Raw genomic sequence first — 26,639 nt, 5'->3', positions numbered from 1 at the left:
TCATTTCAAAAACGATTCCAAACCTATTTCTGCATTTGTCATGTCACAGAAAAAGTCATTAACTAAACATTTGTTTGCCAACAAATCTCATATCAAATCTCTGGAGAACATTTCTATGCTGAACATTTCTATGATGTATTTAATGTGTTCCTTTCCAACTCATATCATGCAGAAAAGTAAATCTCATTTAAGTCCAACTCACAGAACTTCTAATTAGTTAATAATTCATAAACAGTAGTGCTTATTGCGAATGCAGATTTGCTTGAACAAATAGTTCAAGAATATAGTCGTCATTATTCATTTTAAAAATACAGGTTCTTTTCAAGTCAACTATAGTAATTGTTGTCACAATACAACATTATTTAAACAAGGTTTTATTTGACTCAATAAAAAAATGTAAAGCCAAAATATCACACACTGTCAGTAATTCATTAAAGAACATGAATTAGTTTAGGATATCTAAGCTGGACAGTTACACCACAAACACAATAATTCTAATACATTTTTGTTGTATTGATTGTTTCAGCTGAATGAGACCACTTGACTTTCATCCCCTTTGATGGGATTTGATGGGCTGCTTTACTCTTCGTGTATTGCAACTGCCTATTCTAGAGAGAGTTCATCTATAGAAAAAGTGGGAGTGAGAATCAAAAAATTAGACTTTGGGGGTCCGTAAAACATTTTTGATACCAATATATTTGCCAATAAATGTTTAAAGGACAAAAGAAATGTAAGTGAGGTTTGACTATAAATGGTTCATATTGGTCGATCAGCATCATCAACTGATGCATCTGATGCATCTTCTAATAGTCAGTGTTTACCTTTGCCTGGCTTGTGTGTCACAGTCATTATAGTTGTTGTATTCAGTGTTCAGTAAAGATTTGCTATTAAAGGACTGTGTGAAGTTTAAAGTGAGACTGCGCTGGAAGTGTCAATGCAACTCTTGGACTTGTGACCACACACAGCTGTGATGTGCTGCGCTGCTGTGTATTGCAACATGTTGTTCTTCAGGAGGTGAGGCCAGAAAACGCACCAGCTGCTGTATTCCTCACCTGTGTCTGGTTACTCATGACAGAAAATGACACGTATGGAAACCCATCAGGGAGGCCCAGAAACCTGAACAGGCAACAGGAGGATCATTCAGGGGACCTTGCCGTGTGAAAAGACTGAGGCTTTTGTCACACAGGGATCCCTATTTGCAACACCTACTGTACATTAAACTTCATAGAAGCCAGGAAATAAGTGTGTTCCTCAGATCCTCTACAAAGTGCTGACATCTGAGAATATCGGCATTGAGTAAAGAATGGAGAGTGTGATAAGAGCATATTTCAAAGACACTTCAGGTTTTACCTGAGTTGCACGGAGGAGAGCACTGGTTATCCAGCGTCTGAAGCACCAGCACGCAAAATAAAAAATGCCTCCTGTCTTCATCCTTATGAAGTACCATACAGAAATAGACCTCATCCATCCTCCCTGCGAGTGTTATCTAAGATGGTTCTTGAATAATTGATGCAGACAGAAATTCCACCCCACATGGGAGGACTGTGGATGTACAGGGCACCCCACCTTCTCCTCGCCCGTCCTCTCAAGGGCTCTGGCAGCCGAGTGGGTCAATGCCCACTCAAATGTGAGTGACGGGACCTCTTAGTGACTTGGTCAATCACCCTGTGTTCATGTGCCACTGAGGCCTCGCTCCCAGGAGCACTCCCTCTCTGTCACTGTGAGTTCTGCCTCATATATAATTAAAAACAGGGTGCTGCTTAGCAAGAAGCTCTCAACCTGCCCTGCCAGGTACACTGACTTCTACATCGCTCTCACTTCTCCAGACTGGCCTGCTTTTAGAAAATGCATGGAGTGATAAAAGTATGGATTATTCTCTGCAGAAATCCACAACCATTCTTTAGCCATAGCTCCTTGTATTAAAACCAGTAAGTATGTTGGAGTAAAAATCAATAGGCAGAAGATGGCTTGACAGTTTTCAAATACTTTTAACAGTTTATCACACATATAATGTCTATTTCATTTACTAGCAAGACAGCACCTTAATACAGCCAGTGAAAGGTTGTGAACTCCGTTTGCCAAGACAGGAGTCCCTGCATCACTCCTCGCCCTGCTGTTAGGACTGCACAGCTAATTAATGGTATTACCTATCAACTGTTGGCTCTGATGAGCAGACAATGTGCTATTAAAATGGACTCACATTGGTTTTAGTAGAGTGCTTCGAGGCAGTGCTCTTTTAATGCGTCATTTTTAATACTCAGCAGTAGCAAATGATCACAACAGGAGGGAGGAATTTTCTGTTACTTGTCAATTTCTCACCATCTTCCTGACATGACCAACCAATTACTGCGCCGAGGAGAATGAGCGCCGACTCTCCCACTGTTACTGAGGTAGTACAGAAAGGCATTTTTACATCTGCCTGTAATATTTAGATACACATACACTCTGCACGTTGTGTTTATAAAAGCAGAATTTCAAAAGAAAAATAGTATCATGCAACCTGCACATTATTACTGATGCAGCACTTCCAAATCTAAAACAAGACCAAGAGCAGGATTATGATTTTTATTGTCCTTTAACAGTTGGTCCATCATTCTTTACAGGGATATTATAATAATGATAAAAATGATAATAAGAATAATAATAAAAATACTGCTCCAGGTTATAAATTAGACCTCAAACTGTTTTCTTTCTTCACTGAGGCACTTACAAAGTGAATGAAAGTTAACCAAGATTTGCTCTTGTCCAAATGGTGAGATGGAGCATAGTTCCAGTTAGAATTAGCAACCAGCCCTAAAAAAAAATGTTAATGTACATTATTATAAAGAAAAAAAGCTCTACAGGTTTGCTCTATATTCACAAATTGGACATCTGTGGGGACACTAGAGACCCTGGAGACAAAATCTTTCCATGTTGAAGGTGAGAAACGTTGCTTCTGTCTTATACCCCATCGGTATTCACTGACAAGGCAATCACTTTGCATGACACAATACTGTCGATGAAATAAAATGCTGAATAACCCAACATTTTACAAATAAACAGACCCACCATTAATGTTATTCTGAATCGTCAACCTGCTATTAAGTAGAATAAAAACAAGTACATGTGCAAAAGATTATCATGATAAGAAAATATACAGTATTATCCCTTGATATAGAATAATAGAAACAAAGAAATGTTAAAAATATTACGGCAATTATGTGAAAGTCAACAATACAGATAGGTGTGGTCATGTGTAGCCTGCTGTACAGACACTGTGGCACCATGCAAGTCACTGCTGCACAGGGTGTGAGAAACAGGGAGAACCATTCGTCTGTTACTCTTTAATGTTTTATATCCTGTGACTTAGTCAAACATTATACTGCACACTCAATTTGATGTTTGTACGAGGCCTTTATTGATTTTCTATTTTTCAGATGATTTTCAGCACTTGGATTAACATAAAATGATCAATCCATGACATCACACCTGTAGCTGCGAGGTTCATGATAGTAGTGGCTTGAAGACTGTGAGCTATTGCTAGAAGCAGTGTGTATAGTGGGATCAGCTAATCAAAGCAAATTACTTTCAATCAGACCCACATTCTGAGTTTGTTAGCGCCTGCTGAACCAGGTCTGCTGCTGCTGCTGTGTGTTAAACCTGCAAACCAGTTGGTTGAGCTGCCACTGCACATTAAAGTTTACTGCCGTCAAACGAGAGGTCATGAACTATAGTGTGTGTGTGTGTGTGTGTGTGTGTGTGTGTGTGTGTGTGTGTGTGCACATATGATTACATCTACTATACTAGCTACGACTAATTTAGACAGTAACTAAATTGTAAATTCATTTTACACCGCCGCACTGTAGACAGCCATAGCCAGAGGCATTATGGTTACAGGTTGTTCTTTCATTTGTCCCACTCATGTGTTAAAATAAAATTACATCTTATTTATACAGCACCTTTCATACATAAAATGCAGCTCAAAGTGCTTCACAATAAAATCAGAGACTTGAAATAAGATAGTTTAATAAGAGCATGTTAGCCATAAAACAGAGACTCAGGATAAATCCATAAAACTAGCAAAGGGTATAAAAAGAAAATGTGTTATTATATTTATTTGGACTCAAGGATGAAAAATTCGATTTCCTTGGTCAAAGGTAACTGTGATTTCACAAAACTGATTTGAATGACTTTCTTTAAATTGTACCACAATCCTTTACTTGGACTCAAAGATGAGCTGATCACATATGCTAATGTTCGCCTTCCATTCACTTTCAGTCTTTGTGAGCTTTGGTGAACTATGACCTGCAGTATTTGCTTTGGATTTGCAAATGGGCTCTCAAGGATATCCTGATTAGAATGTAGTGGTCACAGGTCAAAGTCATTGTGACCTCACAAAATGTGTGTCAGGAAATACTTGAGGAAATTTCTTGTAATTTTGTTGACTTGGATTCAAGTATGAACTGATGACATTTTGGTGCTCAGAGTACCTTAATAATCCAAGCTCTTATAATGCAAAAAAAATCATACAAATTCCTAATGAGTGAAATGATTGTGTTTTATCTTTGAGGTCAAAAGTCCACTTCACAGTGACATTATATGAAGCTGCAAAAAAGCACTTAACTAATCAACAGTAAGGGAGCTTGTGATCAGATTTCCTGCAACTTTACCAGTTGGTGCGGGCTTCAACATATAGTGTTAATTCTTCTTTTCCTCTGTACATATTAACACAGAGGTAAAATGTTGATACAGGTGATTTTTCTCCAACAAAATTCCTGTTGTAATTTTGAAATAGATTTTCTTTTCTGTTCAAACTTGTAGAGTTTCTTTCCGTTTGGATGTGAATGTTTGGCTCAGTTGAATCCTGTGGTCTCTCCCTAACCCTCACATGACTCTTAGGTCTGTACATTAAACGACAGTAGCTTCTCATGACTACATCTCTGTCCATGCTACCAAAAGTATAGCTTAGTCCCCCCCCCCATCTCCTCTCCCTCCACGTCACACACTACACAGCCACAAGCCCTCAGCCAGTTCTCCCTTGCTCCCCTTTTTGATTTTTTAAATATGCTGTGAGGGTGGGCTTCAGTAGAATCTGAGGGTGTAGTAACTCTTTAAAGGAGATATCTACAGAGGGAAACTTACATCTCTGGAATGTTGAAAATGTCTTGGAAAATTTCATTTTCTAAGAGAGTGGAAATCTTTAACACTGTTTGAACATTAAGTGCCTAATAAGGGTTTGGGTCCCTCGTGCAGTGCTGCCTCACAAGTATTGGACTGTAAGTAATTGGATGTTTACCCTTCAATGAAGAAGGAAAGCTTTGAGGGATGAAGGAGGTGGAAATCCACTCGGCACTCTGCGCTCCAGGACGTCCCATGAAAGCCGAATGATTTTTTTTAGATCTGCTGATTGAGGAAAGTGATGGAGGCTATTTGACGTCAACCTGATGATCATGGCCCTCACTTTCGAAAATGTCCCTCAGTGTGTACAGGGACAATATTATCTTTGGATACAGAGGCATGACAAGGCAACAGTGTTGACACCACAGGGAGCACCTGGTCCTTCAAATGACCTCATATCCCATAGCTTTTATATAACCACGCTGAGATACCATCAGACGTAATGACTCCTGCAAGATTGCTGGCCATTGAAGGCATCATTTTGCTTTATTCAAAGGTTATTACCATAATAACATGTCTTCTATTACTCAGTGTTTGCAATTCTTTTTATGGACCATGGATACAAGCGAACGGTTCATAGAGGAAATTCTGCTGTAAATACCCACCTCATAAAATACATGACATACAATTTTTGTTTTGACTGGTTCACAGAGGTCTTAATGCCACCCCCCCCCACCCCCCCCAACCCAAGTCTAGTTTTTGAAATATCAAATACTGACCTTTTAGAGGCTTGAAACCTTTGCAGTTGCACCAATAATAGGGAACAGAGGTCCTCAACATTTTTGTGTTCCCATAAATAAAATGTATCTCTACAGTAATGAGTTTAAACGAGGAAAGAATTATGAAAAATAATCTGTTTTTAAAAAAAATTCCACAAAAGAAATTAGTTTTTTATTAATTTTATTTTTTATATTTTAAATAATATTCTTCTTATAAACCACTTGTTAAACGTTGGCAAGAAGCTGTTTTCTCAAGTGAATAATCCCAAACCACCACCATGCCCGACACTATTCAGGCTGGTGACATTTCCTAACTATTCAGTCTATGTGTTTTGACTGTTCAGCTGGGAGTGGGAGCTGGAGTAAATGAATCACACTGTTTCTTTTTCTTCAGTCTACTGATGGAATTCATTCACTAGCGAGGCTAATAGTAGCTGTACACACCTCCCACACCACACACACATACACACACACGCACACACACATTGCACCCACCACACTCATCCCTGAAGGACAGTCATTGCCAGTGCATCCCGCCCACACATTCCTGTTATACCTACAAGGTTAATATGTATGGGAGATGTATTGAAAAGGTCATAACTGGAGCGCTTCACTGCAGTGTATCAGAGGGTTTGTACATAAATAAGAAAAAACGCTGTTTGTTTATTCTTCATCAGTGAGCTGTTTTACTACACTGATTAAGTAGTGATGAAGAGATGCTGCAACAGTTTTCACTGGTGTGTTTCATCTAAATTGTATTCATTGTTGTTTTCTTAACCGTAGAATGGACCCTTCATATTTAAAACTTTATATTGGCCGATGGCGTCCTCACTGTGGAGGCCGCCATGTTTTTTTCTCTAGTCCAAACTGGACAAACTAAAACCTTTTGAGTTTTGAAGTTCACCACAGGTTCTCTTTCATGTTTGGAAGGGGAGGGTGAGGCGAGGAGTATTCAGCTGCAACATGCAACTTCACCTCTAGATGTCACTAAATTCTACACACTGAACCTTTAAATCATTAGGACGAAAAAGATTTTTTTTTATAACCAAACATAAAACAAATATTTAATATAAAATAAATAATATTAAATGTTATTAACATTTGGCAATGACATTCAATTTTTTTAGATAGATTGATTTCCTGCCTATTTTTTATATATATAAATTTGTTCATTTGTTTTAACCCAAATTTAAGAGCCTATCCAAGGACAGAATTAGCTTGTGCCATATTTTAGTGACATCTTTTGTTCCCCTCACGTAACAATGTTAAACTCCACTGATATTCACTTACTTTCTCCCATTCTAAATGCCTCTGCGATGACGACAGCTAGTTGCCAGAGACATTATGTTTCAAGGCGACCGTTTCTTCTTGAATGAGATCCAGGATCCTGGACAGTTGTCTGTTGCACGGTGGAGTCACTGCTTTGACCATTTAGACATTCAGCAAAGCGCTCCCAGTTGTTCTGATAAATCTGCTCAGGAATGTCTTCCTTGAAGCAATCACAAACAATATTTAAAATGATTGAAACGTTTTATTTAAACTCTTTTAGTGTACAGGCTGTACTGCTTGGTCTCCTGTTTTCGACTCAATGACACAAATCTCAAAGATAAGCTATCTGCTGCAGGTTATCAGTGCATCTTGATAAATGTTGAAAGCTCAGCGGCGGAGATAACCATACATGGTTAACACTGTGTGGCAGACATTCACTTCAACAAACTGTCCTGCAAACTGTATATGTGTGTACGAGGCGCATAGAGCTGAAAAACATGTGGCTCTCAGAAACTAAAAAGTGGTGAGCAAAAAACAACTACAGAGATATTTTAGTGCATGAAAATAAGCTGTTACCTACAGCTTTTGCAAAAAAAAGTACATCATAAACACAGTGAGCAGGATTCATTGCTGCACTTTATCTTCCTTGGCTTGGAGAAAAATTTTGCCATGGCATCATGATATGGAAATTTTGCCACAGGAAGCCCATTTGTTGAAATCTCCATGCAGGCTGCCGAGCGCTCTCCTTGTAGCTTGTTCCTTTGAACAGTTTTCATGTTCTTTAAATGAAAGCCATTCATTCAGAAGTGCCTCCTCAACCATGTGGGGGGGAGATTTGGCAGCACAGGTCTTCAGGTGACTCACAGGAACATCTCGGTCTGGGTTTCTGGCTGCTTCAATGTTTCCCTACACAAGTAGATTTAATCTACATCGGGGGTAGCGGGGGTGGGGATGGAGGCGTGGGGGTAAACGCCCATGTGAGTGCACACTGTTAGCTTCCATGTGCAACAGAGCCCGAGTGATGGGTACACAGAGGATGAATGAAAGAAGAGATTTCCCTCGCAAGAACGTGGTCACCTACAGCAAAAACTGTGATGAGGTCTGCCTGCTTGTGAGAACGCCAAAAACTTGCTGGCGGCTTCGACGGCCCACCAGCGGTGGAGGGATTTCTCCCGGTGCTTTAGATAGGTATGGAGAGACCTTGAGGGAGAGAGCAGGAGAGTAAGCAGAGGGAGAGGGTGAGGAATAGAGAGCAGGGCAAAGGACGCTGCACACATGAAACAATGCATCTTATTACATTATGAGTGTATAGCTATATAATATAGCTTCACTATGAAACTTTAGCAGGACAAATTGCAGGACAAAAAAAGGTAATTAGTCTGAAACCTTTAAATGTATCTTGCTAGATAAATACAGAGAGGTTGATTTCCATGTTGGCACTGCACACATGCAAATGATCATTACATATATTCATGTTTGATTGTCACATTTATCTTATATTTCAATATATGATCATGATGTGTATTTTATATTTATAGTCATTCTTTAGCTGCTTTCTATTTTTTGTTAAAAGCACTATGTGAATAAAATGTATTATTATTTGTCAGTATTTATTCCCAGATTAATGGATATTTGCCTTTTTTTCTAATTTTGTTGGCTTTATTTATCATTTATAATTTGTTTTGTACTGCTATGGGGGGAACCCTGTTTTATGTGATGTCATGGGTGTTTTTTTTTTAAAGAAACAATTAAACTTTCCTGGCAAGGCACAATGGTGCTCTCATTCAATACCCTCATTCATGACACCTAAATGGTGGATCATGAATCACACTTTTGCCAACACAATTCTGTGCTTCCTTCAATGCATTTAAAGTCCTTGACAAGTAGCACAAGCCATAGTTCAGACTGATACCTCAAGTTAAAATGAGTGGGTGTAAATGTAGTGTTTTTCCTCACTTCATGTGGAAGAAGTTTCAATCTGCAAAATCCTTCACGTGGCAAAATTTGAATCCCTGTGCTCACGACCGCTGCGCTTTTCCAGTGTTTCATTGTCAAAAAGAGATTGTCTTGCTGTCCTCTCCCTTTCTTGTTCTTTGACTTAGTTCCCTCTCGAAAGCTCCTTCCTGCTTCCCTCACACAGTCCTGTGTGTTTGAAGCAGGTGAACACCCACACAGTCACTCCACTGCAGATCCCGGCTCCTGGCTGGTTTTAAAACCATGACAAGGAGCCCTCTTTCTGAATATCAAAGACCCACATCTGAGAGCATGTAGACATGACTCACACCAGGTCTGTCTTATTCCCAGCAGGCCACCTGAGCGTCCAACTCACTATATGTGGCAGGGGCTACTGGAGGACGCTGATCAGACACTGTCATGTCTGTGGTTTGGGCAGTGCTGGGGTTGCATTTGTCACCCAGCTATGTGAATGTGAAAATCCCAGCAGTGTGCTTAGATTTCTAACAGACCCATTTTTTCCCCCACCCAGTTGCTACTTCCATGCCGGGGGGGTCATTCTCTGACAATAAGAGCGCCTGTGCTCTCCTCAGTACAATGTCAAACTGTGCCAGGCTAGCAAGGAGGGCAGAGTAGCTGTGACAGCTACAAAGTGGCTGAGGGAACTGTGTACTTTAGTACGTCTGGTTCAAACGAAAGAGCTGCTAACAGCAACAAATCACAGCTGTGCAACGCAGCAACTTTCCCTCTGTGATGGAAACCTTTTTCATTAGTCTTCCCTTTTTACATTCCTACCCCTCTGCTGGACATAGAGAACTTGTTACGCTTTTTGTTTAGCACAGCAACATATTGTACTTCAAGCTATGTGACGTTTTCACTTTGGCAACTGGCATTAGCATGTTGTGTCTGCCTTTGTGTACGTATGGATGTGTGCAAAAATGAATTGTGTGTGCATAGCAATGTTCACCTCTGGCCTGTCAGAGTTGCAGGCCGATTTGTATGGATGCCGGGCCGTATACCTTGGTTGTGGTGCACACGGCACTGGCACAGTAGCCCGTCTTGTGCAGCGGGATGACATGTGAATCGCAGCAGCCGAGAAAACCCTGCTTAAGTGGAGGCAGTAGGGAGAAGCAGACGAGAGCCAGGAGGCAAACAGACAAACAGATGGACAGCCTGATGCCAAGCAGGCAGTGGAGCAAATAGATTGTGCAGCATGGTGAACAGACTCAGCCTACCAAAGAACAACCAACAGACGCAGGACCATGCCACCCTTGTCAGCCGCTCGGGCTTCTCTATAATTCATCGAGATAGGATAGATACGTTGTAAATAGGACTCTCATCTTCCTCCTTCTCCTGATCTGCCCCTGTCACATCCCTCATTTGATATGTGTTATGTAGGAGGAGGAGATGTCAGCCTTGCGAGATGGGAAATGAACAAACACGTATGTGTGAGAACTCGAGTGAGAGAAAGAAATGCAGGAGAGAGATGAGTGCTGCAGGTGGAATTGGATGGTGGGACACTGGGGACTTGAGCCCAGCCGAGGCACACAAATACACAATACTCTGAAGAAAAAAAAAAGAAAAGAGAAGCACAGTCAGTTACAAAAGACATTATTTCCCGGTGTTAGATTTAAAACACGTAGCCCTGGCAAGACTGAACAAATTTTGTCAAGAGAAATACTTGCTTTTGAGATTATTCGTTGTTTTGATTAAACAAAATCTGCTTTTTTCAAAGTGACTGGACATACTGACACACTGTGGGACTTTGGTAATGGCATTGGAGTACAGAGCTCCTCTTATGTTGATGTCTCAGAAACTCTTGGAAAGTATTTAGCTTGTATTTCCCTGAGGCATTGGGCACATGCTCACTGGAGCAATAACCTTTGCTTTAATGCAGGAGGAGCATGATTGTAAGTTTTCCTCAGAGACTATCCTCTAAAATGTGAGGTGCTCGGATTGACTCAGTCTTGTTTTTCTCTATGGAAAACATCTAGCTGTGCAAGTCAAATAGAAAACCACCTTAAAGAGCTGAGACAGCCCTGTCAGAACTGTCTGGTTGTGTACCTACACAGTCTAATGGTTTGTCTGTGTGTGTGTGTTTGTGTTTGTACATGTGCATATGTGTGTGTTTGTCTGTCTACATAGGTAGAATGTAAGAAGGCCCAGCCCAAGGAGGTGATGTTCCCACCAGGTACACGAGGGCGAGCCAGGGGTCTGCCCTACACCATGGATGCCTTCATGCTGGGGATGGGCATGCTGAGTGAGTCAAACACACATCCACACACACAATAACACAAACTCATGTACCCAAACAAGTATTAAATACATCAGTTTGAAACTGTGAATAAAAAAATTTTTTTTTTTAGTTAAACCCAAGACCTAAGGTGCCGAATAAAAACACACTCTAAAACTTAAGTATTGTTTGAAATCCTAAAAACTGAGGGTTTTCTAAAGATCAGAATAGCAAATGTTTAAAAATCATTTGAAAGCTTAAACGTGGCTGTAATTGTAAATCAGTGCCTTTTGCATGAACCTGGATCTTAAACATGTCTCTTACCAACTGAGCCTTGGTCAGCAGGAACATCGTCTGGGTCTGAATCTCTTTTCATAGTTGTTTCATTAATGAAACACTGCTGAACCCTGCTTCATTGTGACCAGCCTCGCTTAGAGTGTCAGCCATCGTTGACTAAAACGTATCTATGCAGGCTAAGATTGCTGAAAAAATACACCTCCCACAATGCATTTTGCCTTTCCTATGACTATTTCAGCAAATCAGGATGTATTTCATCACTGTCCTGAAAACAATGACATCATATCAAACCCGCATTTGGAAAATGACAACTGTAAAATGTAGCTGTGCAGTTTTTTTTCTCTCTTTCTTTTGGGTGTGGGGGGGGTCAGCAGAGTGGAAGCCATGCACGCCATCCAGTCATCAGTGTCCACCTGCTAAAAAAGTCAACTTATGCAAACTCCCGTCTAGATAACCCCATTAGGTGGGCGCTGCCCCTAATTAGGCTGCTTCAAGGTGTGCCACCAGTGGCCACTGTGGTCTATTTCTGGTTGAGTCTGGTACAGGCAGCCCCTGGGCATATAGGAGCAGACCAGCACATTAGCAGGCTAAATGAAGAGGAAAATTGGTGTAATGTCATATTAAGGATTCATCACTGTGCCCCCCTTAATGGGTAATGAAGGGGACACACATGTCAGGGAGAGATCTCATCTACAGGGACCTCAGCTGCTGGCCCACCCCTCTTCATTACCATCCAGCCCCTGCCTGTGGCCCTTTTATTTAACACTACTGCACACTCTCTCTCCCTGTCCCCCATCTATCTATCTATCTCTCTATCACTCTATCTATCTATCTATCTCTCTCTCTCTCTCTCTCTATCTCTCTATCCATCTATCCATCTATCCATCTATCCATCTACCCACATTTCCTGCGTATGTAATTTATATGTACGGCCAAACCAATTGGATTTCCCCCTCCACATAAAAGATTAATATTTTCTTTCAAAAGCAAAAGAGACACACAGCTGATTGTCAGGACGTGCTTTGCTGTGCAGCTCGCCCCTCCTCCTCCTCTTCCTCCTCTAGTAGCAGGTGCAGGCAGAGCCACACTCATGCATTTTTATCTCTACCAGGTAATGTGTGAAGCGCCTGTGAACGTTGACGGCATGTTGCTTGGTTCGTGTTTCTTTTTAAATAATGGATAGTGAGCAAGTGGATTTGACCAACTATTGAGGACCACGTTTTTTTAAACAAGGGAAATTAAGTGGACAGTAAACTAGTCATCTACAATCTGGAGATGAAACGGTGTGAAAATGTATTGTGATTATAGTGACCAAAATAATCACAGTATTATTGTGGTATTGTATATTTATTATAGCACCATATTATCAATAATAACACCAAAATATTAAATATACAACATTAAGATTGAAGAAAGAAGGCTTTAGCTTGCTAAAGAAGTAATTTCAGATATCATGATAATGCTGAAGACAGCAAAGTAATTAGCTGCATTTTCCATTGTTTATTTCCCCCTGGCAGCAAAGTAGACTAACAGACTCAGGACTTTAGTTCAATGATTTACTGAAATTCAGACAAATACAAATAATGATGTCATATTTACACTGGAAAATCAAACAGAAGAAGCAAATTAACTGTTTTAAACAGCAGTCACTTCTCTAACACTGTCTGGTAAGAAAACTATTTTCAGTGCACTCATTCTCGCTCGTTTTGGACAGTATCAACCAAATAACCATGGTAATTACGGGAATTAAAGATTGAAACGGTTAAACTCATCATCAGGAAAACAGTAACCCTAGTATAATCCAACTGTGGATGTTATTAATCCATCTATTTGTCTGTCTTTACATGCAGTATACCATGGTTACCTATAGCATCAACACAGGTTTTAATGCTGTGGCTCATTGGTGTATACCTGGCCTGTTTTGAGAGAGGTCATTCTGAAATGTCAGCCCAGTGATTTAAAACTGTTTTAGTTGTAGACATTATTTCCAATCGCTTCAAAGCTTGATTAAATCGAATATAGCAACAACATTGAAACCAGTTACCTGTTAATACGGTTGCTTATACGTCTATCCATATATCTTCATCCAGTCACACAAACTGTCCGGGTTATTGCAGGCTTGACCTTTCCACGAGACCGATTATACAGCTGTTTGTGGCAAAAGGGTTGATAAGGCTGGCCGAGCGCTTCTGTCAGCTCTATCTCCATCGCTCCCGGTTCCATCTCATCTGTTAGAAGTATTTAACAAGCACAGTGAACTTTTCAGAACTTATTACAGTCTAATGTGTCTGCGAGGAGGAGAGCACTCTTCCCCTCCATTGGGAGATGGCAGGCAGGAAGGCAGTGATGTGCTCATGTGAGAATATTAACAGCCAACTTGTTTGGAGACACTCTTATCTAAATGAAATTGGAACAAGGACGGCGAAACATTCCTTTATATAATTTGCATTTGGAAAAAGGGACCCTAGGCTCATTATTTAAGAAAGTGTAAGCTCCTTTTGTGCCAAATCTCATTAAAGCCATCCCTAGCTCCTTTGTTTACTGCCTCTAATCGAGGCATTTATCTTTATTGTGTTGTGCCCGATGTATGTTTGCTGAAATTAATACACATTTGAGCTGGGGCGAGGTATGGGTGTACCAGATGGATAATTGATTTTAAAGTGAATCAGAACTGTTGAGCCATAAAATAGATACATTAGCATGAATATTAATAAGGCAAATAGGAGCACTAAGAGGCCGCCACCAGGCCAGACACAATGGCAAGCTTCATTTAGCGGAATGGTACAAAAGATAGCAGCGCCGCTCCCTCTTTCTTTTTTCTTTCCTCCCACTCTCTTGTTTCAAAGTATTCATCGATGCGCACATAAGAAGCATTTTATGAGATAGAATCTTAACTTAACATGTATCTTAATCCACTTTCCCAACTCTTTTGTATTCTTCTCCGTAGCTCTCCCCTCACACACTTGATATACACATGTGGTTGCAAATTCCTCATTTATAGTCATCCTGTAAAAACCCATTCTAATGTAGTACATCAGACGACAGGAAAATGGGTTTTTTTGCTGTTCCAGAAAAAAGGGGAGTGTAAGGAGCTGCTTCATCGAAGACAATTTCGGTTTGACAGTAAGACAGTATCAAACACATAATATCCAATATTTTGTGGTCCGTGATAGCTTTTCATTGTATCACATCACAGTTCCTTTCAGACAAACAAACAGTGAGGGGGTTTGTGAAAGCTATCCATCTGTAGCTTCCTGGTGATGACTTCTCATCAGCACCTAATGAGGATTTTTATTTTTTTATTTATTTTTTTCCTCTGGTGTAGCCTCAGTCCTGCTTCATCCCACAGCAGACCCCCCTCACCGCCTATCTGAGTTGCATTTCTTTTTTGTCTGCGCGAGAGTGGAGAGGGTCTGGGAGAGGCATTTTCCCATTGGGTCAGGAATAAATTGAACTTTTTCATGGACAGCAAACACTGATTAGATATTTATGACCAAGGTCAACCTTTCTGATTCCAGCTGGCACAGGCTCTGAGGCATACAGAACAGAGCATCTACACACATGCCCACATTTACACACACTCACGAACACATACGCGCACAAAGCCTACATACGCTCACGCACACCCTCACACAAATATGCATGCATGCAAAATATGTTTTGACACCTTCATTCTGTAGACCCAAGCATACATGTGCATACACACCATCTGTGGTGTAAATATCTTTCTCTGTACTTGCTCCAGAGCTGCAATGTGATACAGTGTATGCATTGCTCTGTTAGCTTTTCCCGTCCTTTATAGTATTAGTCATCAGCGTCCGTAGGAATTCGCAGCCCCCAAAATTTACAATGTAGACATTCAGAGGGTAATTTATCAGGCCGGTACGTAGCTAACGAGAGCCGAGGACACTGAGGCCTGAAAGATGTTCCAGAGGTCAGTCTCTGAGGTGTCGCTTACACACAATGAAGAAAGTGTTATCAAGGTTGGCTGCTGTGATTCATTCCTGGCCTAAAGGACTTCCTCTTATTAGGTAATTTAGCACAGATTTATGGTTGAAGGTGATAATAGCTTGAGGAAAACAGATAAAGAGTGAGACATATACCATAATTAGAGGGTTAATTATGTTTATATTACCCTCTTATGGTGCTCAAATTCTCACTGACTCACAGACAGGCTCTGCCACCCACCTACCCTATACTCAGATTTCTTGTTTTGTCTGCGTTCCACTTCCTATCCGCCTGCTCCCTCACACCCTGTTTCTCAATATGTTGCCCACAGCTGCTTCTGTCTGAAAACTGTCCAGCTAATTAACTGGTAGGTCTGTGGTTGTAATAAGAATCATGACAGCAGATGAACAATACATCTGCTACTCTTAAATTTTTCTAATGACACTGGGTCCTCTTTGGGTCCTGTTGCAACTCTGCCACCACCCAGGGACTGTACAGCTTCTAACCAAGTCTGTACGTTCTTACTTTGACTTTGGTTTACTGCATACTGTGGGAAAAGTCGCAGAATTGCAAGAGGGAAATAACTCATATTATTTGAGATTATTAAGCCATAAATGGGCAAAGAGAAAATCTGCCACAGTCGTCACAATACTGTGACAATAAGAATTGTGATTTCTTTTGTCAAGAACAACAGAGTTTTGGTGCCATATTGAAGAAAAATTATTTTTGGAGATTTTGAGAAAAGAAAGTTCAAAAAAATCAAAGAAAGAAAATATGTTGTTTTATGTAATAAGCAGCAAAGAGAAGTTGCTTGGTTCCACTCGTTCTGGATCCATTCTCGTTCTAGTCTCATTGTTTTTTGTGAAACTATGAAAACCCCTTTAAATATCACATGTAACCAACTATGACCACTACCAAACATTTCTTAACATAGCTTAACAAGATGTTTATTTTAACACAGGCAACAGGCAGACAACATTTACTCTAAAATGATAACTTCATTCTTTTAAAATTACGATTTTATTCTTGAAGTCCTTTTAAGTGGTCCTGATACTCTGTCACTGTCAAGTAACCACCTACAGTGCAAAGCAAGTTTACTTTGATTTTATCCTAGAATCTGTTCTGTGCTAATGGATAACTGTGGAACACAGGTTCAAGTGATAAACTGATTTATTGGGGGGGCAAAGAAGGGAAGTTGGTTAGCGCGAAGGGGCCAAACAAGGATGGGCTGTGAGGAGGTTTGGATGACTGGCCAGTGGGTGGGAGAATGAGCCGGGGGAGCAGTCTGACGAGGCAAGGGGGTGAGTGAGGCTGGAAAACGGAGATGAGCTTGTTTATGGAGAGGTGGGTTGTGTGGCGAGCGTGGCAGGCAAGAGTCGAGCAAGTAAACAGGCAGACAGGAGGTTATCCTGATCCTCAAGCTTATAAAGGTTCCACAGTGAATAGTGTCTGTAGATGTAACCAACATCTGTGCACAAAACCTCATCAGGATTTTTTTTCTTAGAATATAACTGCCCTTTTTTTGTCCCTACAATGGCCCAAAGACACACTCATAGTTTACAGATGACTACATTTGCAATCCTGTGCAAGTTTAGTTTATTTAATTACAGATGAACTACATAGATAATTACTCATTCCATTCTGATATATATATAAATATATATATTATTATACATTTATTTTGTTGCTTTTAATTTGCTTGCATCAGTAGTTTTTGTAAACACAACATTAAAACAAGCTCATATACTATACTATACTCATATACTATATACTAAAAGAGAGAATGGACGGGTTGTCCATTCTCTCTTTTAATACACCACTCATTTATGTAATTCTGTATTATGAAATATTACTGATTGCTCCTTTTCAAGGGACAAATAGTCAGATGAAGCAGATAAATAAAATAAATACACAATTACTATTTGTACATTATAAAAATGGACATTATGTAAAAATGACTCAATAAAACAGTGAAATAATAGTTTTCTCTTGATGCTTCTGTCCTCACATAGACCGAGGTTGTTTCTGTTGAGGATTTGAACATATTTACTGCTTGCTTATGATTCCCACAGAGTATTTGTTGCCTTGGTAACAGTTGAGATAACTACTACAGATAACGGGTTAATTACTGGTCAAACCTTGTTTCAGCCAGTAAAGAAAACACAGCAAACCACATGTGAACACTGTGCTGGAGGTGCAAATGTAGCAGCTATCACCTCCTCGCCCGTGGCATCTTTTTTAACAAATTGCATCTAGACATATTAACACATGAACCTTTCTGCCATGCTGAAGATTCACAGAACATAAACAGGCGGTCGCGTCATTTCAAGGCACCCACCATAAAGTGTTATTACACTGAGCTGTAAAAATGCCTCAGAGCTTATGGTTGAGTACAAAAATGGAAATGAATTAGACGGCTAAAGAACCAAGAGCAGCGCTGTTTGTTCAGGAGCTTAATGCTTTGCTTTTCAAGTATTTGCCAGTCCTTGATACCCAGCCACAGTGTAGAAGTAACCCAAGAATGCATGAAGATGGAACTGTCAATTAGGTGGTGCTCCTAGGCTCCTGTTGACATACCTTAAATGTGTTTAAATATAATGACACAGTTTATTGATCCATGATGGGGTAAATTGCTTAGTTTAAAGCAAGATTATGTTTAATATGAGCAGCTATGCACAATCTAAATCACTACTCAGGAAAGAAGATAATTTCACCATCTAGCCCCCAATTTTTTTATAGCTTTGGCCTTTAACCTTTTAGATTATAATAAACATTTCACTCCCTATATTGATTACTAATATTGCATGAAGCAGCTGCACCTTTAAAACAAGGTCCTGCAGGACTAACAAAAGCAGCCTTATCAAGATAATAGGTTAATGTAATCCAGTGGAATTGTTTGTTGTTTGTTTAACCCTTCAGTTATAACTACCCGCTGCCTCTCTGTTAGCCGTGAAACATGAAAATAAATTGCCTCTTATTGCAGCTTTTCAAAAAGGCGTGACACATAATGTGCCCAAGACTTTCTATGATAAGTGTAATTTCCTAGTGTGATAGTTAATTTCTAACAAGTTTCGGCTTATGTAGGTTTAATTTGGATTGTTTGTTTGTTGTTTATATGTTTTTTTGTTAGCAGAATTATACAAAAACAGCGGAACAGATTTCCAAATTTGTAGAAGTAAACGGTACATATCAGGGAACACCATTCAAGTTTGGTGCATATCTGGATTTTCAATATTTTCATTGACTTCTCTGAAAATTATTTATGAATCTTGATGATTTTGGTGCAGATCCAAATAAAAATCCAGATCTATTTAATTTAAATGTGGCTTCGTGAGGAGAATGCTGGGCCTTGGCAGAGTTACGTGCTCTACTGAGTACCATTCTAGAACAAAAAGAGAGGAGCTGGTGACAGCCAGTACCAGAGACATTATGTTTTTCAGGTTGTCTATCCGTCTGTCCCATTCCCATATCTCAAGAGCCTTGAGGGAAATTCCTTAAATTTTGTACAAACATTTACTTAGACTCAAGGATGACCTGAATAGAATTTGGTGGCCAAAGATCAAGGTCAAGGTCACTGTGGCCTCACAAATAATGTTTTTCTTGAACATGATATATTAAGACCAACTTGAGGGAATGTCCTCAGATTTGGTACAAACATTTACTTAGACTCAAAGATGAACTGAGACTAGATATTGGTGCCTGGAGGTCAAAGGTCAAGTGACCTCATGTTACTGTGAATGTGACATATAAGGACTGCTGGAGGGAATTTCATTACATCTGGCACTGTTCACTTGGACTTACTAATAAATTGATTACATTTCAGTGGTCAAAGGTCAAGGTCACGTTGGCTTAAAAAAATGTGTCTTTGGCCTGTTGAATGTGATGTTTCAAAACTACTTGAGGGAATTTCCTCAACTTTCAACTGATCAGTTGTCACTTGGACTCAAAGATAAAGTGATTATGTATTAGTTGTCAAAGGTAAAGGTCACAGTGACTTTATATGACATTATATGAATCTGGAAAAAAAAGTATAAAGTAAAGTAAGTAAATATATTCTTAGAAACTGCACTGGTTGGCGAAGGCATACAACTGTGCAGGAATTCTAGTTAATTAAATAACATCAGAATTTTCTTGATAAAATGTGAACACTTTACTTGTGTGTATTCCCCAGAGTTTTAAAGGCAGCTTTCCAAGGCTTGTTTCCCTCTCTAAGGGTTCAGAATCAGCTATTGCCCTGTGTTTGCCTCTCTGAGTCTTTGTGCTTTATTGGTATCACATCTCTACATGTACATTATTTCTAGATGTCCTCTAACCTCTTTGTAATCTTTCTCTTCTGTATCAAAGGTTACCCTAACATTGTGGCGACGTACGGCCGTGGATACACTGGATTCGCACCCAGCTACAGCTACCAGTTCCCTGGTGAGTTAAAGGCTTTCTTTAAATATCAGTGTCACCGCTGATTTCTGTCATGCACTCTCAAGCAGCGCAATCAGACACACATTCCCCAGAACACCAACACACGCACACATGAATGCTCATCAACACACACACACACACACACACGTCAGTCATCAAATAATCTTCAGGTTGGCTACGTGTTTAGATTTTTAAGCTGGCTTCTTAAAGCTGACGTTTCATGAAATAAATTGCTTATTCCTTTTTATGCCACACCTGAACATCACCATGACCAAATGTCTAAAATGGGGAAAGTTCTTCGTCTTCCTTGGCCCAATGTATGCAAATTCATGTGTGGAGAAGCAGGTAAATAAGCACCACTTTATGTAGGCAGATTTTTAAAAATATGGCTCTTTTAATGGAAAATGAATGAAGTCATTTTCTGCATTAAAACTGTTGACTCGGAGTGCCGGCCACTTTAATAGGAGTCCGAGTGATTCGTATCCAGTGTTGAGGTGGGCAGCTGTACCTGTCTTCGTCTGGAGGGGCCTGTGGCTCTGAGGCGCCATCACTTACACAGGCATCCTGTCAATTTCATGCTTTATTTAGGGACTTTACACATGCTTTGTTTGCCATGCCAGACATCATTCCCTCCACTGATAAGACGGAATGGGAAATATCTGACAGCAGCTCAGATCTCTGTAATATCTTTGTGAAATAGATTCAGGAATGGCAAGACAGGAGGTCCAGCTGTGACCACCTGCAGATCAGACATATGCTAGATTTATACCTGACCACAACATTATTTTACAGAAGAAACGGAATAGCACCTACCCATCAGTGCAGGTGAACATAAAAAGCATACAAATGTGGGAATTAAGCAAATGTTGTCTGTGATAATGACCAGTTATTTTGATAGCTGATTAGAAGAACAGCAATGTGTAGAATTGTCATATAAAATGATGTCAAAATGTATTCCATAAACACATCGTAAAACATTTATTACCTTGGTTCCGCAAAAGGAAGGGAAGAGATCATAGGAAAATAACTGATCAGTATTTCCTCAATATAAGTAACTCTAGTTGAACATGGATTTTTGAAATGTTTACTATTTACAACAAATTAAGCGATATAACCTTCCCCGAGGCAGAATGTATGATCCTGTCCATGTTAAACTCAATTTAAAGAGTTTGATAAAGCTGTATGATTAAAACAGCCTCCTCTGGGCGCGCTCAACTCTTGACAGGGTAATTGGAATTTTTAATGTATGAATCAAACTCCCTGTCCAAATTAAATAACCCCGGGCCAAATATTGACTAGTGTCCTTCCTTCCCAAGATCTGGAAGGCATCCTCAATTTAAGATCAAAAGCTTTTTCTCTCACTGTACGCAACCTCACCGAAACACTCACTATAAATAAATGGAGCTGGGACTCGGCCGGCTGGATCCGAGAGGTGTAAATTGTGGGCTGCCTTTCAAGGCTTTTTTACTCCCAGTAAACCTCAGGGGCCTGCTGTTCAGAGGGAAAAAAGAGTGGTTAGGCAATTGCTCAATTGTCAAGATAAAACAGTGATAACACATTGATCAGTGATGAAGCACTGAATTAATTACGAAAACTCAATAAGACGTACAGAGGCAAAGAGAAACCAAAGCTGACACCCCTGCAGCTGAAACAGAGTTCAGGTCTAAAAGAGATGTGTAATATAAAGAACCCGTGATGGAGGAAAATAAAGCTCTCAGTGCAGCCAGTTTGACTCAAAGCCGACACCAGCTCAACAGCTGTTAGACAGAATCTGACAGCTTAGCACTCTGCTCCATGTGGCACTCCCAATTAATTTCTACATTGATTACAAAGTGTGTTTGATATCGATCACATACAGTATTTTTCCCTCTACGTGTTGGTATTTGTATGCCGTGTGTAGCTTACAGAAGTGTTCCATCGCAGCACGACCATCGTTAATGTTTAATGCACTAAGAGACCTTCATATGTCACTGATGTAAATTTGATCATTCTCTACTTCTCTATTCAGGCTCTACTAAATGAGTCTATGAAAGTGAGCATGTATCAGGGCACAGCACCAGAGAGCAAACTCAGACATTTATTCAGGGGTTTCTTTTTGTGGTGAAACAAGTTGTTTATATAAAATCAACAACTACCCAGAAATTGCTGAGTCACATAAACCCAAGCAAACCCAGATGTTTCTCTGAGGTGTAGTTACCTATATCTGTATCAAGGCCGTGTATTTGTGTATCTTGGGTCAAGGCTTATCCATGTTAGCTATCAGCTGACAGCCACTGGCTTTATAAAGAGCCAATCTTAGACTGTATATAAGAGGGATTACATGACTGATCCCCAAAACTGAAGCCAAAACATCTTGATTGCCCCCTTGTGGCTGTCTGCAGTATAGGTCATAAACCCCCCCCTCCTTCATGTTAGCAGATGGAACATGGACCAAACTAAAAAGTCAAAAACATGACAAAATACATTTTTGTGAAGATGGTTTCTGTCATTTTTAGTAGTTCATCATTCTGATGTATGCTGAAGTGTTCATGTTACTGATAAGGTTGGTCTAAATATTTGATTTAATGCTAAAAAAAGCATGTTGAAATGTCATGATTGATCGGTGAGTTTGATATCGGCGGGGCCACAATAACATGGCTCCACTCTGCAATTACTATTGTGCGGACTCTGGCTCCCAATGACCTCACCAATGCGAGAGGGCGGCAACCATATGGAGAATATTGCGGCTTTAGCTTTTGTAGAGTGGGAGGCAGTGGAGAGCGTCTTTATTTACAGCCACTGGTGCCATTAAAGAGAGAGAGCATTTCTTAACATCAAATATGTTATAAAAAAAAAATGTAAAGGATTTGTACATTTACTTGAAAGCAGATAATGCTTCCATGGAGATATTGATATATGAAATTGTTAAATCAAATTTTCTGCTGCCCGACGAGGAAAGACATTTGTCATTTTTATCTAATTTTCTGTTTGTGCCTTGTCTAGTCTGTTTACAGTGCATTGAAACTGAACAGAAAGATGGCTGTGGAAGAGAGGTGTTTGTTTGATAAAGATGCCTACTTTGATTTTTGCTGTTTGTAAATTCCAAGCCGTGTTTAATATGCAGTAATCACGCGCTGTTTACCTCGTTACAGCATTGTTTCTGCATTATGCTTAAACTTACACTGGGATTGAATTTCAAAGATGATGCTGCACACTGCATGTGTAGTGACAATCAAGAAGACATTTTTACCACTGAATCACAAGTAGTAAGGAGGTGTAACAGATGATTAGCAGCATCCAGAAAGCAACAAGTTGTTCTGTTTGTTTCTATTCAGCACAACTTCTCTTGTAATGATGGCTACAGCTACTTGATTATTTGCTATGTCGAGGTAACATAATTCCTTTTTGTGTCAGAAGACATTGGCTCCTCCTTGTAACTCACTGATACACCATGATTTATGGCTGTTGTTTATATCAAATCCTTTTCACAGATTGTTCTAATGCACATACATGGCTTTGATGGCAAACAGTGGTCATGTCAGTGTCAAATAAAAGCAGAAGGGACTGTTATGTTTGCATGCAAATGTGAGTGTCATCGTGTTGTCATCTGCTGTGTGGATTTACTGTAAAGATTCCCACTGTGTAAGATTGAATATTTGCTATTTGCCAGCCTAGACGTGCTGTCAGCACATGATTTCTAAAGAAAACGAGAATAGCACTCAGTAGAGTGCATACCTGCTTAAAGTCCAATTCCAACAAGCGTCACTAAATTTCAAAGACTAAACAATATCAGTCCCCTAGATATGTCTGACTTTTTTCTTGTTTCCTGAATTATTCCCTGGGATTTTGCTTAAAACATCAACCATCGCCTCCTTATTGGCATTGTTAAGGATCCGCCCCTTATCCTAATCTGCACAAAATGAAATGGGTTATTCCCTGACCCATTCCTCAACATTCAACCAAGTTTTGTGGAAATCGTTTTTTTTAGTTTTTGTGTAATCCTGTTAACAATCAAACAAACCTAGATGAAAACATATACATATATATCTGCTTCAATTTTGCTGTAGTTGAATCTCCAGTTATTCTCAATCCCTTAACTAACCTTACAATGAAGTAAGACACACAAACACACACACAGGTAAAACACCAAAACGATGTGATGCCTGGGGCTCTGATGATCCTTATTTCTGAAAGCCGTGTCAATCTATTTGAAATATTTGCATAATTGAGGTCAATTTACAGTAAAGGGAGAACAGTAGTTAACAGCATGTTTAACCCGTTCTTCTCCAGCATGATATTTAAAGCACCAGTTTATATAAATTGTGGCAGCACAAATAGTACTGGTTACATTTTTTCTTTTTGGTCTATAACAGCCAATACATATGCTAAATGCCTTAGTCGTCTTCACAAACGTGTCCTCCTCTATTGCTAACATCCATGCATTGAGCTGAGTGAGTCCTTTAAATTAACAAATCGATGCAGAAATAAAAGAAACCATTAGGATGTTGCTATTTTTTTATCTATTCAGTTGATAAATATATGACTTAAATAAATAAGTTTGCATTTATCAATGTAAACATCTTATCATATTTCAAAATGTGATTTAATGGTATCAGAATAGTGAGGTAAAGATAAAGAGGCTGAAAACTGAAAAAAAAATCAAAATTGGAAATGTGTTCCATGAAGCACAGGATTAAAGAGCTGGAGTCTGCAGATTAATTAACATGTGTGTCCTTCTGCCTTTATATGGCTGCAGGGATTTAATGACCTGAAGGAGACGCTTTTCATACAGTATAAAGCAGCTGCGGAGTCAATCATATTACTGCTGCTTATACCTACATTCAACTTAATATTTTTTATTGCTGATTTAAATGCATCAAGAGAGTTTGATTAGATATACGTATATGCTAAGTATATACTACTAATATACTCTGTATTTTTCAGCAAATGCAGAATAAATGCATTTGCTGAAATAATTTCTATTGTTGAAAAAATCAGTGAAGTGGCATTGCTTCACAAACAGGGTTGGCTCTGCAGCACACTGGTGATGCGTAGGTCGACCCATAACCTGCGGATCCTGTAAGTTATAAATAGCTTACCGAGACATTGTGTGCAGTAGGCTGTGATTACAGGTCCCCCCTCTCTCACTTTTGCACTCGAGGGTGCTTGTTCTCTTATGTCCTGGTTGTCAATAATCTCTTCACCCAACTGTAAAGTAACCTACATCTACCCCACGTCTCTTTGCACACAGTCTACAATCTATAATACATCAGACCTAAAACAGAGTGTATAGATCTACATACCTAAAGGGGGAAAGGGGATGCTCTGCTGTTTTTCTTCTCTCTGAAACAGCTCCAGTTGCAGACTCGCCTCAAGTGTGTCACAGCTGCTCCTCCACCCTCTTCACCCTTCTTCAGCTCGTTGTCTTTATGAGTGAGCAAGGTCTGCCACTCTATATTCCTGCTATCTTGCCCTTTTTCTAGTCACTCTTTTAAAGAGCTCGTCTTTTTGTCGGGGCTCCTCTTGGAGCTGGCTCTCCATCTGCCCCTGTCTCTTTTCCACCGGGTTAACCTGCTCCTATAGAGCCTTGTTTTCATCTCTCAGAGCCTTTTCTCACCCACTGCAGAGTAGAGGGCAACTCTGAGGCCATGTGCACTGTGCTGCAGCTGCACTGGAGCTGGTCTGTGCTGTTTTGTACTGAAAGAGCAGCATTAAACTACATTGGCCCAAATGGCTGAAAAATGTTTACATACAGTACAGTACATGTAGTTTATGGCGAAGACTCGAGTCCCAGCTTATAACAACCTCTACTGTTATTTAAACATTTGAGTCAACTTTAATCAAAGGGCAGGACTCCCTGAATCTATATCTTAGTGTAATAATTCCACTCTGTTCATTCGGTTCATATTGTGTATATATGTTATGGTATTCATACATATCTGTGAGAGTTTTTATCATATCTCTATAGTATCATATCTATATACAACTATAATTTATACATATCCTTCAAAAGCCAAACCTTTTCGAGACCCAAGAGTAATCCCAGGTTTGGGACTTAAACAACAACAGCATTATTTACATCTCTATCTCTCATGTTGGAAAATAGATATTACATTCACATTCAGTATGTGACTCATTCTTTGACACTTGAGTATTTACATAATACTTTACAGTTATTACAGACGGGAAACATTGTCCTCAGATCTGCCCTCAAATACAATCTTAAAACAAACAATCCGTTATTCTTAAATCAATGATTTGCTCTCCCCTGAAGGACTATTTTCAGATTCATGTGGTGAAAGGTGAAACTTCTTTTTGACACAATAAGTGACACAGACTGAATAGTAAATATTGTACCTTGCTGGTGTGAATGGCAGCAAGACAATTAAAGATATAACTCAGATCATATTTTATAGAAAAGAATGGATACATCAACTTATTTAGTTTAATACAGGCTCTTTTGCCATAATCAGAGTCACAAATTAATACTTTTTAGACAGTTTACATGATCATTTTACTAGAGATGATCTGAGTTACAGTTTGTAAATTGGACTGTTTAAATCTGACCACTTTTGGATTGCACTGCAGGGATCTGGGGTTGTAAACAAAGTCTTTGCTGCTTTTTGTGTTGGTATAGAATAGTCCCAAATTAAATGTGATTTAGGATA

The 26,639-nt window shown here is 39.6% G+C and overlaps 1 protein-coding gene across 10 annotated transcripts in view; it reads left to right on the top strand.

Moving 5' to 3' along the window:
• Positions 1-26,639, top strand: part of LOC109628819 (RNA-binding protein Musashi homolog 2) — a 245,577-nt gene that overhangs the window by 175,341 nt on the left and 43,597 nt on the right. For all 10 annotated transcript variants that reach the window (XM_069539930.1, XM_020086222.2, XM_069539929.1 and 7 more), the window contains 2 exons: positions 11,244-11,358; positions 19,921-19,995. In XM_069539930.1, coding sequence (XP_069396031.1) covers positions 11,244-11,358; positions 19,921-19,995 — 190 coding nt within the window. The remainder of the gene's footprint in view (positions 1-11,243; positions 11,359-19,920; positions 19,996-26,639) is intronic.

The sequence above is a fragment of the Paralichthys olivaceus genome, chromosome 15 (assembly GCF_024713975.1).
Source record: "Paralichthys olivaceus isolate ysfri-2021 chromosome 15, ASM2471397v2, whole genome shotgun sequence".
Classification (NCBI taxonomy): domain Eukaryota; kingdom Metazoa; phylum Chordata; class Actinopteri; order Pleuronectiformes; family Paralichthyidae; genus Paralichthys; species Paralichthys olivaceus.
Note: the sequence above shows the minus strand (reverse complement) of the source record. Positions and strands in the feature narration are given on the sequence as shown.